This window comes from Galeopterus variegatus, unplaced genomic scaffold, assembly GCF_000696425.1.
Source record: "Galeopterus variegatus unplaced genomic scaffold, G_variegatus-3.0.2 Scaffold8666, whole genome shotgun sequence".
NCBI classification, from domain to species: Eukaryota; Metazoa; Chordata; class Mammalia; order Dermoptera; family Cynocephalidae; genus Galeopterus; species Galeopterus variegatus.
The window spans coordinates 74328-87622 of record NW_007734777.1 but is presented as its reverse complement, the minus strand read 5'-3'; the positions used below and the strand labels follow the sequence as shown (position 1 = coordinate 87622).

The 13295-nt window shown below is 41.5% G+C and overlaps 1 protein-coding gene across 1 annotated transcript in view; it reads left to right on the top strand.

Annotated features, from left to right (window-relative positions):
• Positions 1 to 879: 879 nt before the first annotated feature.
• LOC103608651 (WD repeat-containing protein 59) overlaps positions 880 to 13295 on the top strand; it is a gene marked incomplete at its 5' end in the record, with an annotated part of 66447 nt that continues 54031 nt past the window's right edge. The window contains 4 exons of the mRNA XM_008593057.1: positions 880 to 960; positions 3226 to 3263; positions 6768 to 6856; positions 8043 to 8159. Coding sequence (XP_008591279.1) covers positions 880 to 960; positions 3226 to 3263; positions 6768 to 6856; positions 8043 to 8159 — 325 coding nt within the window. The remainder of the gene's footprint in view (positions 961 to 3225; positions 3264 to 6767; positions 6857 to 8042; positions 8160 to 13295) is intronic.

Sequence of the window (13295 nt, the reverse complement as noted above, 5' to 3'; positions counted from 1 at the left end):
CCGAGTGAGCCACAGGCCGGCCCTAGACCTGATTTTTACCTCAGGAGGGAGACGAAGGTTATGCGCCACAGTCCCCCATTCACAATCAGCAGTGCCTAGGATCATGTGGAGACGTCAGAGAGCAGCCCTCTGCTCTTCTCTGGCAGCTGTGGTCACCACACAGGACTCCTGCTGCACGGTTCATTACCCAAATGCATGGTGCCTCACATTCGGGGCCTTCCACTTGGCTTCCGGAGTGTTCCTGGATCCATTCTTTCCCAGGGTCGCTGTTTCTGGTTTGAGAAAACTTTTTCTGGGGAGTAGCAGCAGGGAGTATGGGGGTGGTGGGTGGGGGAAGCTGACCTTGAAGCGATGGGAAAGGTTAGACATCTGGGTCTGTGCAAAGTGTTCTGTAGAGTAACTGCCTTTCTAGGAGTGAGGGTACTGGTAAGGAGGACCAGAAGCCTGCCAGCCCTCCTTGAAAGTTACATGGCAGCTTGTCACCTCGCTGTTGCTTCAGAGATGTTGGGTTTATCCAAGGTACCTGTGGTGGAGTCTGATTTAGAAAATGATAACTCAAAGATTACTTTGTGTGTTTTCTTTTGTTTATTAAGAGAGAAAGAGAGACTGTGTGTGTGTGTATTTTAAGTTGAAATGCTCCATTTCTTTTTTGGGAGCAGGCGATAGTATAGTTGGTGACTATAGAGAAGAACCTGAAAGTTTCCTCCTGAGCTCAGGTAACTCATTCATTCTCAAAGAACTTTGGAGATTCTCAACTAAACCATGTTAAGAAGCCCATTAACAATGATTTTCTGAAGTCACTGGAGACTAGATTTGCTAGTGCTTTGGAACTAGATTCTGAACTTTTTTCTTTTCTTTATTCTGTTTCTTATGTCCTAGTGACTTAGACTGGGCAGTGTTCGAGCCAGATTTCCTGGTTACCAGCTCTGTGGACACCTACATCTACATTTGGGATATCAAGTAAGAACAATTAACAGGCAGATCCACTTGGTTGTGGGACAATTTGGGACCTTTATTTTTAGAGATCAAGTGTGTTAGTTTGGTTTCCCTTACATGCAGAGCCTGAGACAAGGGTTTGAGTTCAAATACACTATTTAGGAGGTGAAAAAAACACTGGTAGGGGGCTGGAGAAGAAAGGCAGGGTTGGGAAGTCCTCAAGTAGAGGGAGCATTATCCACTGGGTACCCCTGTGAACAGGTAGAGCTTAATCTTATTGGGGAGTGCTGGGTGCTAGTGTAAAACTCCCTCCTCAGAGGTATCCCACTGAGTGCTCAACTGTCAGTCATTAGTGAAGGCTGCCCCCAGTTGCTCTTAATTCCGTGGCACTTCAGGCTTGTCTCAAAGGATTACGCAGCAGGCCTTAGCAGCCAGGGGAATCCCTTTGGCGAGGAAACACAGGTGCTGGCATTCACAAATCGATCCAGAGTTTCCTGAATTGGGAAGTGATGGTGAGAGGTATTTTGACAGGGCACAGACACACGTCTGCTACAGCAGGCAGTGCTAGGAGACACATCTGCTGCTCTCTTTACTTGCTCTTTGTGAGTCTTCAATTCCCCACCTGTAAAAGAGGGCTAATACCCATCTCACAGGGTTATACTACATGGAGTAGACAGTAAAGGAGCACTCAGCTCAGGCACTTCATAACCCTGGATCATCATAAGTTCTTCAGTATCTCCCTTTGCAGGACAAAGTGCCTTTTGCCATGTAGGTAGAGGTGACATCTGTAGAGTCCCCCAGGCTGGACACCAGCTCCCCTCACCAGGCTATTCTGTTTCCCTCATGGCAGTGGCTTTGTGATGTTTTACATTACTGATTGGTACTATAGGCAGAAGACAAGCCAGGTATTGAGGTGAAACAGACCAGACAGATCAGGGAAAGATGGTCTCTTAGGCAGGTAAGGATGTGCGGCTGACATGACCCAGCATTACATACAGATAAGCACGTTAGAGCTGAATGGACTAAAGGCAATGACAGAGGGGGGACAAGCACAAAATCCAGGGGAATGGCAGAGGGAACAAATACCCAGGGGGCTATGGGGCAAGATTAGATTATCCCTCTTTTACACAAAACAAGTATTTTCGTGACTTAAAGACACTGAACTGACAATTCCTCCTCAGATTTTCTTTCTTTTTGATGGCTGTCTGGCTCAGCGAGTGAACCCTGGACCTTGGTGCTATCAGCACCATGATCTAACCAACTGAGCTAACCAGCTAGCCCTCCTCAGGTTTTCTAAACAGTAAGTTGAGCCACAGATTTGCCTTGTCTGGCCTCTTCAGCCCGAGGTGCTGCCTCATTTTGCAGTTTGGTGGAGAAGTTGCTCTTCTGACTTTGTAGTGAACTGTGGAGCCTCTCTCTCCAAGAGTCTCCCCTTGTATCCAGAGTAGTGTTTTTTTTTTTTTTTTAAATCGTGGTAAACAACACATAACATGAAATTTACCATCTTAACCATTTTTAAGTGTACAGTTCAGTAGTAAGTATATTTACATTGTTGTGCAGCACATCTCTAGAACTTGTCTTGCATAATTGAAACTCTAACCATTAAACAATTACTCCCCATTCCTCCTTCCCCCAGCAACCACCCTTCTACCTTGTTTCTATGAATTTGACCACTCTAACTACCTCCTATAAGTAGAATCATGAAGTACTTATCATTTTGTGACTGGCTTATTTCACTTAGCGGAATGTCCTCAAGGTTCTTTCTTGTGACATACATCAGAATTTCCTTCTTTTTTAAGGCCGAATAATATTCCATTCTTTGGACATACCACATTTTGTTTATCCATTCATCTATTGCTTCCACCTCGTGGCTATTGTGAACATCTAGAATATTTTAATCTACCTTTGAAATGCTGTTGGGAATGTTCTTGCAGAGTGTACTTCCACGACCGTCACCTTGTTGTTACTAGGAGCAATGGCATCAGGAGGGGATTCTCTCCCTCTGCATCAGGGTTACCCAGGCCATTCTGCACCCTGTAATATGTTTTCTATGGCTATGACTGTATGATTTGAAATTCAGGCTCAGCCTCAATTGAAGTGGCTGATAAAGTTCATCTGCCTTGAGGGAAACAGGTCTCTCTTTACACTTGTTCTTTTTAAGGCCTTACAGCATGCCTAACTCCAAGCTCCCTCTGAGAGGAAAGTGACGAAATGTGTGCAGAGGGTGAAAAGCACCAGGCAGATGGTGGCATTTGAATTGGCATTTGATTTCTGATTTTTATATTTCAGAGACACAAGGAAACCTACTGTGGCACTATCTGCTGTAGGTGAGTGTACGCTTCTCCTGGGCTTGTCTTCTTCCCTTTCCTTCCTCTTCCATTCCTTCTCACACTCTGACCACCCATGCCTTGTGCTCCACCATGGCTGGGTGCAGGTATAAGTCCCACATTGCAAGGAGCTTGCTTTAGGTTGTTCTCAGAAGCCAGAATATGGATCCGAAACCTATTTCAGAATTCAAGGACAGGAGCCAAGTCGGTTTGTTTGTAGATGTTTTATTGTGGAAATCTTCAAATGTATATAGAAATAGAGAGAAGAAAGTGAACTGCCTTGCGTTTACCGTCAGCTATAACAGTAGTCATCATATGGCCTATCTTATTTCATCTTTAACTCCACCCAACATTCCACCTCCCACTCTCATCCCCCTTGTGATTTCTTTTTTTTTTTTTACAGAGGACCAGCAAGGGGATCTTAACCCTTGACTTGGTGTTGTCAGCACCACGCTCAGCCAGTGAGCGAACCAGCCATCCCTATATAGGATCCAAACCCATGGCCTTGGTGTTATCAGCACCACACTCTCCCGAGTGAGCCATGAGCTGGCCCTCCTTGTGATTATTTTGAAGCAAAACCCAAGTATCATATAATTTCTTCAACAAATATTTTTGTATGTATTTTTACAAAAGAAAAATCCCTAAAAAGAAGTAACCATAATACCATTAACATACCTAAAAATATGAACAATAGCTCTTTAATATCATCAGACATCTAAGCAGTATTTTCAGATTTCCCTAATAGTCTCTTTTTTTTCTTTTTACAAATTGAGTCAGAATCCAAATAAAGTCCATACTTAGAAGTGATTGATATGTTTCACATCTTTTTTAGACTGTAGATATATTCTCCCTCTCATTTTTGGGTTTGTTTCCTTTCTTTTTCTTTTTCTTTTTTTGCAGCTGACCGGGTATGGGGGTTTGAACCCTTAACCTTGGTGGTGTAACACTGAGCTCTAACCAGCTGAGCTAACCAGCCAGACCTGTATTTGTTTGTTTTGTTTTCCTGCAGTTTATCTATTGAAGAAACCAGGTGGTTTGTTCTGTGGTTTCTCCACAACCTATATTATGCTGATTGTATTCCCACAGTGTCATTTAATGTGGATGAACTGAGTTTTTAAAATTACTTTCTGATCTAGCTGTTTTAATTGCTTAGTTGGAATAGACTATTTTTGGAATTCTCAACTAGGGCTATTAGGGAGTATTTTCACCACTTCCTGAGAGTAGAACATGGGTATAAAACTGGTATAACTTACAGTGATCAAGCCCAGTCATTAGTATTTTGGCATCCTTGATAAAAACATGTTTTATCTGTATCTTAAATCCTATTCCTTTCTATCATCTTGGTACATCTGAATACATATTTGGTGTTTGTTGCAAAAGGATTACATGATGATTCTTTTTTCGTCTGCCCCCCTATGCTTCATTATTTAAAGGCATTTAAGCATGATTGTATTAAGCAGCTGGATTTTATGATCTGTGAGGTTAGGGACCATGTCTGTCTTTTTCGGTGCTGTAGACCTGTGTTTACATTTGTGCATTACAGACATTTGTGCCTGACCCAAGGAGATGCTTAATAAATGGTGGTTGTGTGGCTGTAGGAATCAAACACCTGTGATCTGAGACATAGTCTGGCTCATAGACATGGCTGTAGAGGACATGTAGCTGAATAAAAAAACACATGCCTAAATCACATTCCCCTGGCATTGTTACTTACACTTAAAGGTTTCTAAGTTAAATTGGTTTTAGAGGAACCCCCAAAAGAAAGACGGTTCTTGTTTTCAGCCCACTCATTCTAATTGCTTTCTTTTCTGCTGTAGGTCCTTGTCAAAAATAGAAGTAAGAGACTTCTTTCCTTTTTGCACCTCAGTGAGGGTTCTCAGTGGTGGCAAAGCTACCCTAGTAGAAAAGTGGCTAATGAGAGGCTTATAGACCTTTATAAACTTGTGAACCTTTATGTCGATGTCTAATATTCCCTAAGAGGTGCTGCCGTGGATGCTGCCTGCTCCCAAGAGTCTGCGGTCTCTGTCCATCAGAGAGCACATTGTTTATGCCCTCTGGGATAGGAAGTCAGTAACAGCATGTCTGTGTGTGCTCCTGAGTGTTCTCTGTCAGAGAGCTCTTAACAGCCTGGGACTTCCAGTTGTCCCAGGTGTTGCTATCCCAGTAAAGCAGGTTTGATTAGGGGGTTCTCAGAGTCGTTTGGGAGCCTTTGTGTTCTGATGGGCCCCTCACTGAGAAAAATATATTTTCTTAGAACTCTTCAAGTAACTCTGTCAAGAGAGAGAGCAAGCACTTCTTACTTACTTTCTCCTCTAGCTGATACCTTTTCTTGCAGAGAAACTGAGTATCTCAAGTAATATGTTACTTTGCTTCATCTTCAGTGATCTCCAACATTTGTTCTTACATGACTTAAGATGTCCTATGTGTCAAGAAAAAATAAGAGGAACAAACAGCTTCACCCAAACCAGCACAACATATCCTTGGGCAAGGACAGGTCCTGAGCCTTCACTCTCTATTTCCTGTTAGATTCTGAGCCCTTGCTCTGTCTCACTCTCTGGACTTCTTGGATCACATTGCTCTCCAAAGCCCTGGATCTACTATGGGTTTCCTGGTGATAAACACCCAGCCAAAGGGAAATTTGTCAATGTGCAATATCATGTGTTGTGTGAGCAAGGACAAGATGAAGCAGGAGGGAGAGCCCTCAGTTTGGTTCTAGTTTAACTTGATTAGCTTGATTTTTTTTGAGTCTGTTAGAAGTGCCACTATGTCCCGGTTTTCCGTGTCTCAGTGCTTTTCTGGCATCTCACTTTATGCTTCCTGTCTTATGTAGTTCTTTCGTCACTATTGTTGCCTCTCTGTACTAGGAGAGAGGGAAAAAGACTGAGTTCGTCCAGTGCCATGGGTGTTCTCTTTCCCTGACTCAGCACTGTGCCAATGGCCATGTCTACTCTGCTGATGGGGAGATGAGAATCAGGAGGGGAGCACATAAGCCCTGAGAGCAGAATTGTCAACACTGGGGCTTATTCTTAAGCTGAGCTTCTGTTCAAGACTGTTTTTCCAAGATTGTTCCTCAAAAACAACAAAAAGTGGAAGGAGCTGGCATGAGAGCTGAGGTTCTTCTCAGTAGGAGCACAAGCTGGTGTCATTGGGGTGATGAAAGGCCAGGTTGTGTCACGAGTCAATTACCAGCCAGCAGTGCCATGCTCAACTACTGCTCTGTAAGAAACTGCATTTTCCTGCTGATTCTGCTCAGAAGAACCTGTAGATTTTTTCCCTGAGATTATTTGCTCAAGTAGGTGACTGTGATTCTGTTCCCATGTGTTTATTCATTCATTTTGGGGGGCTTCATTTTATCTGTAATGGTGGAGTTGGTACAATCATAGAAGCTTGAAGGGTTCTGTGCTTATTCAACCAGAACTCATTATCCATCTCCCCTGGAGATGCTTCAGTATGTTTCCAAAAGTGTTGAGGGCTGCAGCTTTCTTCCCTGATTTTTCTTTGCAGCGGGTGCCTCCCAGGTCAAATGGAATAAAAAAAATGCTAACTGCCTTGCCACCAGCCATGATGGTGATGTACGGATATGGGATAAGCGGGTGAGTAATCTCTTTTTTCCCCCTCAGTTGGTCTTTGGTCCCTTCCAGAGGGTGTGAAGAGGATGTTATGAGTCTGGGGGACCATGTACAGCATGGTAAATTGCCTTTTTAAGCTCAAAGTACCAGACGACATTTACTTCTTAATCTGATTGACGTTGATGGAAGGTAGGGAAGTGAGGCATTATGATCAGTGGTGAAGAAAATGAATTCCGGGCTGGCCAGTTAGCGCAGTTGGTTAGAGCATGATGCCGATATCACCAAGGTTCAGGGTTCAATCCCTGTACTAGCCAGCCACAAAAAAGAAAAGAAAAGAAAATGAACTTGGCCTGACCTAAATTAGGGCCCCATTTTGCTGACTCCTAATTTTGACATTAGGTAAGTCCCTGTAACTTCTCTAAGCTGTGGTTTTCTTATCTTTAAAATAAAGATAATAATAGGGAGTTTATCTCTGAGGTCACCAGATACTATCTTAGGGACCAGACACTATTCCAGAATACTCAGCAGACTTCTTATCCATGCCCCTATTTGCAAAGTGAAAACTGATTGTTCTAGGGTACATACCATCCTGAATATTTCTGGTACAGAGCACTGAGGCAGAGTACCCATTATGCTCAAATACCCCCCCAGAAGTGTAGACAGTCCATCAGCCTCAAAATAGCTTGTAGATTGATCATATATTCTCACTGCAGCAGCTAATGTAGCATTAGGCATGAAAAGGTACCAGGTCATAGGCTGTGGCAGTAATGGGAAGTCTCTTGGAAGTTTGGTATGTTGGCATCAGTGAGAATGTTGATTCAGGGAAAGGGCCTCCCCCGCATCTTACTGCCAGGCAGTTGGGTTGTAATGCCTGAGGTGTAAATACTGCTTCGTGCTTTGTGAAGCCTCAGGCTAGAGATCCTCAGCCTTTGTGGGGAGGACATTGAGTGTCAACCATGTAATAGTCTGCTGGGTGCTGAGTGGGCATACAAAATACTACCACGTACTGTCTCGATCCTTCAGAAACTCTGCTTTGTTTTGTTTAAGCCAAACAAAACACCACCAAAAGTCATCCAGCTCTTCTTCACATACTTTGTAAATGGGCCTAATTTCTTCCTGCTCCAGCCTGATGCATGACTTTAATGAAGGATACAAGGTAGTGAGAGCTTGTTCTTTCTACACTTACAAACTCAGTGCCGGTCTGTTGCAGAAACCCAGTACAGCAGTGGAATATCTAGCAGCCCATCTCTCCAAAATCCATGGCCTGGACTGGCACCCAGACAGTGAGCACATTCTTGCTACCTCCAGTCAAGACAACTCTGTCAAGGTAAGTGGCACCCACCAGGGCAGTTGGAGGAGCTGTGTTTGGGAGGCATCAGGGATGTGTGCTTTTTTCTTTGGGAGAAAAGCTACAGTATGTTAGCATAGTATGTGTGTCTCCCATACTATGTGCTTCTTGGGAAGCTGGGCAAGTAAACGTGGTTGTTTTTACCACTGACCAGCAGGAGTGATGTTGTAGAACCTGTCTGATATGGCTTTTAACATTGGTTCAGAAGGTTTTCTTCTTTCCCTTTGAGAAAAAAGGTCAGGGGCAAAAGCATTTAGAAAGGAAAAGAAGTTTACTTGCAGAGGTTGCAAGGAAATCAGGTATACATAACAGAAATATAAGTAATAGAGAAAAGCCCACAAAATTGTTACCAAGGTTACTGAGTTTACAATTAGTTTGTTCATAGTGGAGAAATGTCAATTTTCTCATATGATGATTATTTCTGCAAAAGTTACAGCATTTCAGATATCAGCATTGCAAAAGCCAGAAACAGAGTTGCTTTTAGTAAACATTTTCTTTTCTTTTCTTTTTTTTCTTTTTGTGACCGGTAAGGGTATCGTAACCCTTGTCTTGGTGTCGCCCACACTGCGCTCAGCCAGTGAGTGCACTGGCCATCCCCATATAGGATCCGAACCCGCAGCCTCAGCTCTCCCAGCACCGCACTCTCCCGAGTGAGCCACAGGGTCGGCCCCAGAGTTGTTTTTACTAGGGATTCTCTAAACTTATAGGAAATGCTCAAGGTTTTATGTGTTTCAGTGACCCTGTTACTCTTGGTTTATCTCTGACTGCAGCATTTCTTGTTTTCCCTCTCTGACTACGGCATGTGATACGCATCCTGAATCAAAATGATGGCAAGGCAAAGTCATCTTTGCTCCACATTTCCTCCTTGCAGTCATGTCTCTGTCCCTAAGGACAGGGATTTGACCACAGAAGTTGGTTTAGTAGTTTGTCATTCAGCATCATTAATTTAACGTGTATTATATTTACATGGGCACATACGGCATCTTTTTGGTATGCTTAGCAGAACTAGAGTCAGACACTAAGGCCTAAAAGTTAACTTCTGTCTTGAGCTTTGTAAGTCCTCTGGGGTTATACTTTACTTTTAGGTGCTAGCAGTGGCTTTTTTGTTTGTTTGTTCATGTTGTATTTGGGTTTTTGTCCCCATTCCCTGATCAGCTTGACTCCCAAGTTCAGGAACCAGAAACCATCCAATTCAACTTTGCCCTTTCTTTGAGATGCCCAAGTGTGTTGAAATTCAGTGACATCTTTACCACCTGTGAGGCTGTGATTCGATAGATAATAGAGCAGGTAACAACCAGTTTCCTGGGAGGACTTTATAGGCATCATTTCCACATTTAAATTACAGTCCCTGTTTCTTACTAGTAGCCTTAGCTTACTGATGAAGTGAAATTTTTGGCATGGTATTTGATTTATTCCACTATATCCTAAAAGGATGGAAGATGATCTTTATTCAATGTATGTAAATATGATCATAAAAAGTGAAACAAGGGCCGGCCTTGTGGCACACTCAGGAGAGTGCGGCGCTTGGGTGCGCAGCGGCGTTCCCGCCGCGGGTTCGGATCCTATATAGGGATGGCCAGTGTGCTCACTGGCTGAGCGCGGTGTGGGTGACGCCAAGGGTTGCGATCCCCTTACCGGTCACAAAAAAAAGACAAAAATAATAATAATAATAAAAATAAAATAAATAAATAAATAAAAATAAAAAGTGAAACAATTTAGTAAAAGCCCCTTGCATAATATTCAGTCATTCTTGTAGTAATTTGTAGGTAAAGATCAACATGTCATTTTTCCGCATAATCATTATTCTTGTTTACCTGACAGTTCATTAACTTGTAATTTGTAGTAATAGTTTTTATTATATTTTTATTTCCTGAATTCTAAGGGGTCAGCTGGAACAAAGTACCACTGAATGAGTGTTTCACTTCAGTTTGTAAATTGTTTAACTATAAAATAGTTGAATTGAGGGTAAGAGATAGATCAAGAAGAAAAACAGAACATTAGTCACAATTAAATTAGTTCATGTCATTTTAGGTAATTAATTGTTTTTTTTTTTTTTTTTCTGGTCATGGGTTAAGCAGTCTCTTTCACAGTATTGCTGCCTTCTAGTCTAAGAGAGTCCTGGAAATCCAGACACAGTTCGTTGGTACATTTTGACAGGTGTGTGTCTGGCCATGAGACAGGTCAGCCTCACTCAGAAGCTTGTTCCCCGAGTCTGTTCCCTGTGATGTCAACAGTCAGGAGAACCTGATTCTTGATTGAGACTCTTCTGGTATTTCTTCAGAAGATTTCCTTTCTTATCTATAGCTTGTAGCAGGGGCCCTTTGGCAAGGGTAGGAGAAAAGCAAAGTTCCCCACAGATACCAAGGGACACTGTACATAATTAACCTAAGGAGGTTGAATTTCAATTTTGTTAGTTTTTCATATATTGTGAACTTGATAACAGGGCAGCATTTATTACTGAGCCAATTAAAAATCTGAAGAACACCAGGCATACCTAATTATTTCTAGTATCCTTCCTCTTATAAGTTGAGGGGGGAAATTACAGTTTACCCTGTGGCCATCTGAGGAACTGAAAAGCAGTTTAGATGGAAAAGACATCTTAACAATTTTATTATTTTGAACATGGGCCCTGAATTTGGCAAAAAAAGAATTGTCAGAAGGAACAAGATATAAGCATAAATCATAAGGGTCTAATGATAAAAAATGATTATAGTCTTTTTTTTAAAAGATGACCGGTAAGGGGATCTTAACGCTTGGCTTGGTGTTGTCAGCACCAAGCCAGTGAGCTAACCGGCCATCCCTATATAGGATCCGAACCCATGGCCTTGGTGTTATCAGCACCGCACTCTCCCGAGTGAGCCACGGGCCAGCACTATAGTTGATATAGAGTGAAAATAAATACAGCAGTAAGTAACAATATTTATTAAGAATAGTAACCTTTTTTGGAAAAGTACTTTAGTTTAAGAAAATAATTCACGAACATTTTGAAAAATACAAAAAGTAACAGTATTTTAGTGATTATAGTAGTCCGTTTCTGTTGCTTATAACAAGATACCTGGAACTGGATGATTTATAAGAAAATGAAATTTATTGCTTACAGATTGGAGATTGGGAAGTCCAAAGTCCAGGGAATACATCTGGTGAAGGCCTTCTTTGGTGGTAATTTCAGCGATGTAGGATATCCCATTGCAAAAATGGTGGAGCAGAGAGAGACTCTAATGGGCTGTCCTTTTAAAGCCCTCAGAACCATGCCTATGACCACCATTATTAATCCATTCATGAGGGCATGGTCCTCAGGATCTAATCAACTCTTCAAAGCCCCACCTTTCAATTACCATAATAGGATTTCCCATTCTCTTCACAGTCACAGTAGGGATCAAGCTTCTAATACATAAAACTTGGGGGACACAATTCAGTCCATATCAGTGATGTCAAAAACCTCTGCTCTCTAGGCTCAGACTAGCTTTTTACTGTTTTTACTGTTTTATTGCTGCATACGAACTACATGCTCAGAAATCAATTGTTTAAGCAGAAAGAAAACCTAAATTTTAGTTTTATCCCTTTTGTATACAATTCATACTGTTCTGTTTTGCAGAATAGCCTTTTCACAAGGCTTTTCCATTTTACAAGAAAATCCATAACGATCAGCCCATTTTATCAACACATAATTTTTTTTTTTCCGTTTTGTCTTTTTTCATGACCGGTATCAGGATCGCAACCCTCGGTGTCGCGCCCGTACCGCGACCGGCAACGGGATCGCAACCCTCGGTGTTGCGCCTGGACTGCGCTCAACCAGTGAGCAGACCGGTCTCTGTATGGGATCCGAACCCTTGGCGGGAGCGCGGCACTCTACCAAGTGCGCCACCGGGCCGGCCCAACACATAATATTTTTTATTGCTCCTGTCATACTTATTATTTGCCGATATTACAAAGCAGAGCAAATATAGCTCACTTCTCATCAGACCTACAACTTACTGTAAACCTTCAAATTTGTCTTTTATTCTTTTTTTTTTTTGTCTTTTTTTTTTTTTTGAGACCGGCCGCACTGCGCTCAGCCAGTGAGCGCACCAGCCATCCCTATATAGGATCCGAACCTGTGGCGGGAGCGCTGCTGCGCTTCCAGCGCCGCGCTCTCCCGAGTGCGCCATGGGCTCGGCCCTGTCTTTTATTCTTTTATATTCTGGCACAGACAATTTTATTATTTGACAAAATTACTCTATTTTTCTCCTTGATAAGGAAGAAATACATTGATTATCTTGCACATGTGTCCTTATACAATCATAGATAATATTTGACATCCTTAAAGTAGTAAAAATAAGCGTGTATACTAATGTGATCAAAAGGTATTTGTAAATCCTTTCAATCTATTAATTGTTGCATAATCAGTAAAGTATTAAAATAAGAGGCAAGGATGTGTATGTGTGTATACAAATTATGTTTCATAACCCAGTTTTTAAAAAGTATTCTTTATCTTATTTAGAAATTGTCCAGATATACAAAGGTCTTTTTTATTAATAACTTAATTCAAGGTCTTAAAGTTAATTTAAGGATTTTGCAATTACAATTTAAGTTGATATTATAGCATAAAGAAACAAAAGTTAATGTCAAGAGTTTGTTAGATATCAAACATATTTACCCTGATAGAGTGATGTAGAAGCTAAGTTCTTATGATCTTTAGTATTATTAAAAGTTCGTAATTGCGTTGTACCCCATAAATATACACAATTATTATTTGTCAGTTAAGAACAAGTTTATAAAAACACTTTTTAAAGGCATCAGTTATTTTTATTCAATTTAATTTAATGTAACTTTTTTTTTGGCAGCTGTCTGGTAAGGGGATCTGAATCTTTGACCCTGGTGTTGCTTCACCACACTCTAACCAACTGAGCTAACTGGCCAGCCCAGTTTAATGTAATTTTTACATTTTCCTAATTTTAAGCATTTTATGGAAATGATGATAACTTGTATAATCCATAAAAATGCTTTATACTATTTAGGAAATTTAATTTAGCTTTCCATGAGAAAATAAACCCAAGCCTAATTTTTTTTTTTTTTTTTCTCTTTTTTGTCTTTTTCCGTGTCCGGCAACGGATCGCAACCCTCAGTGTTGCCCCC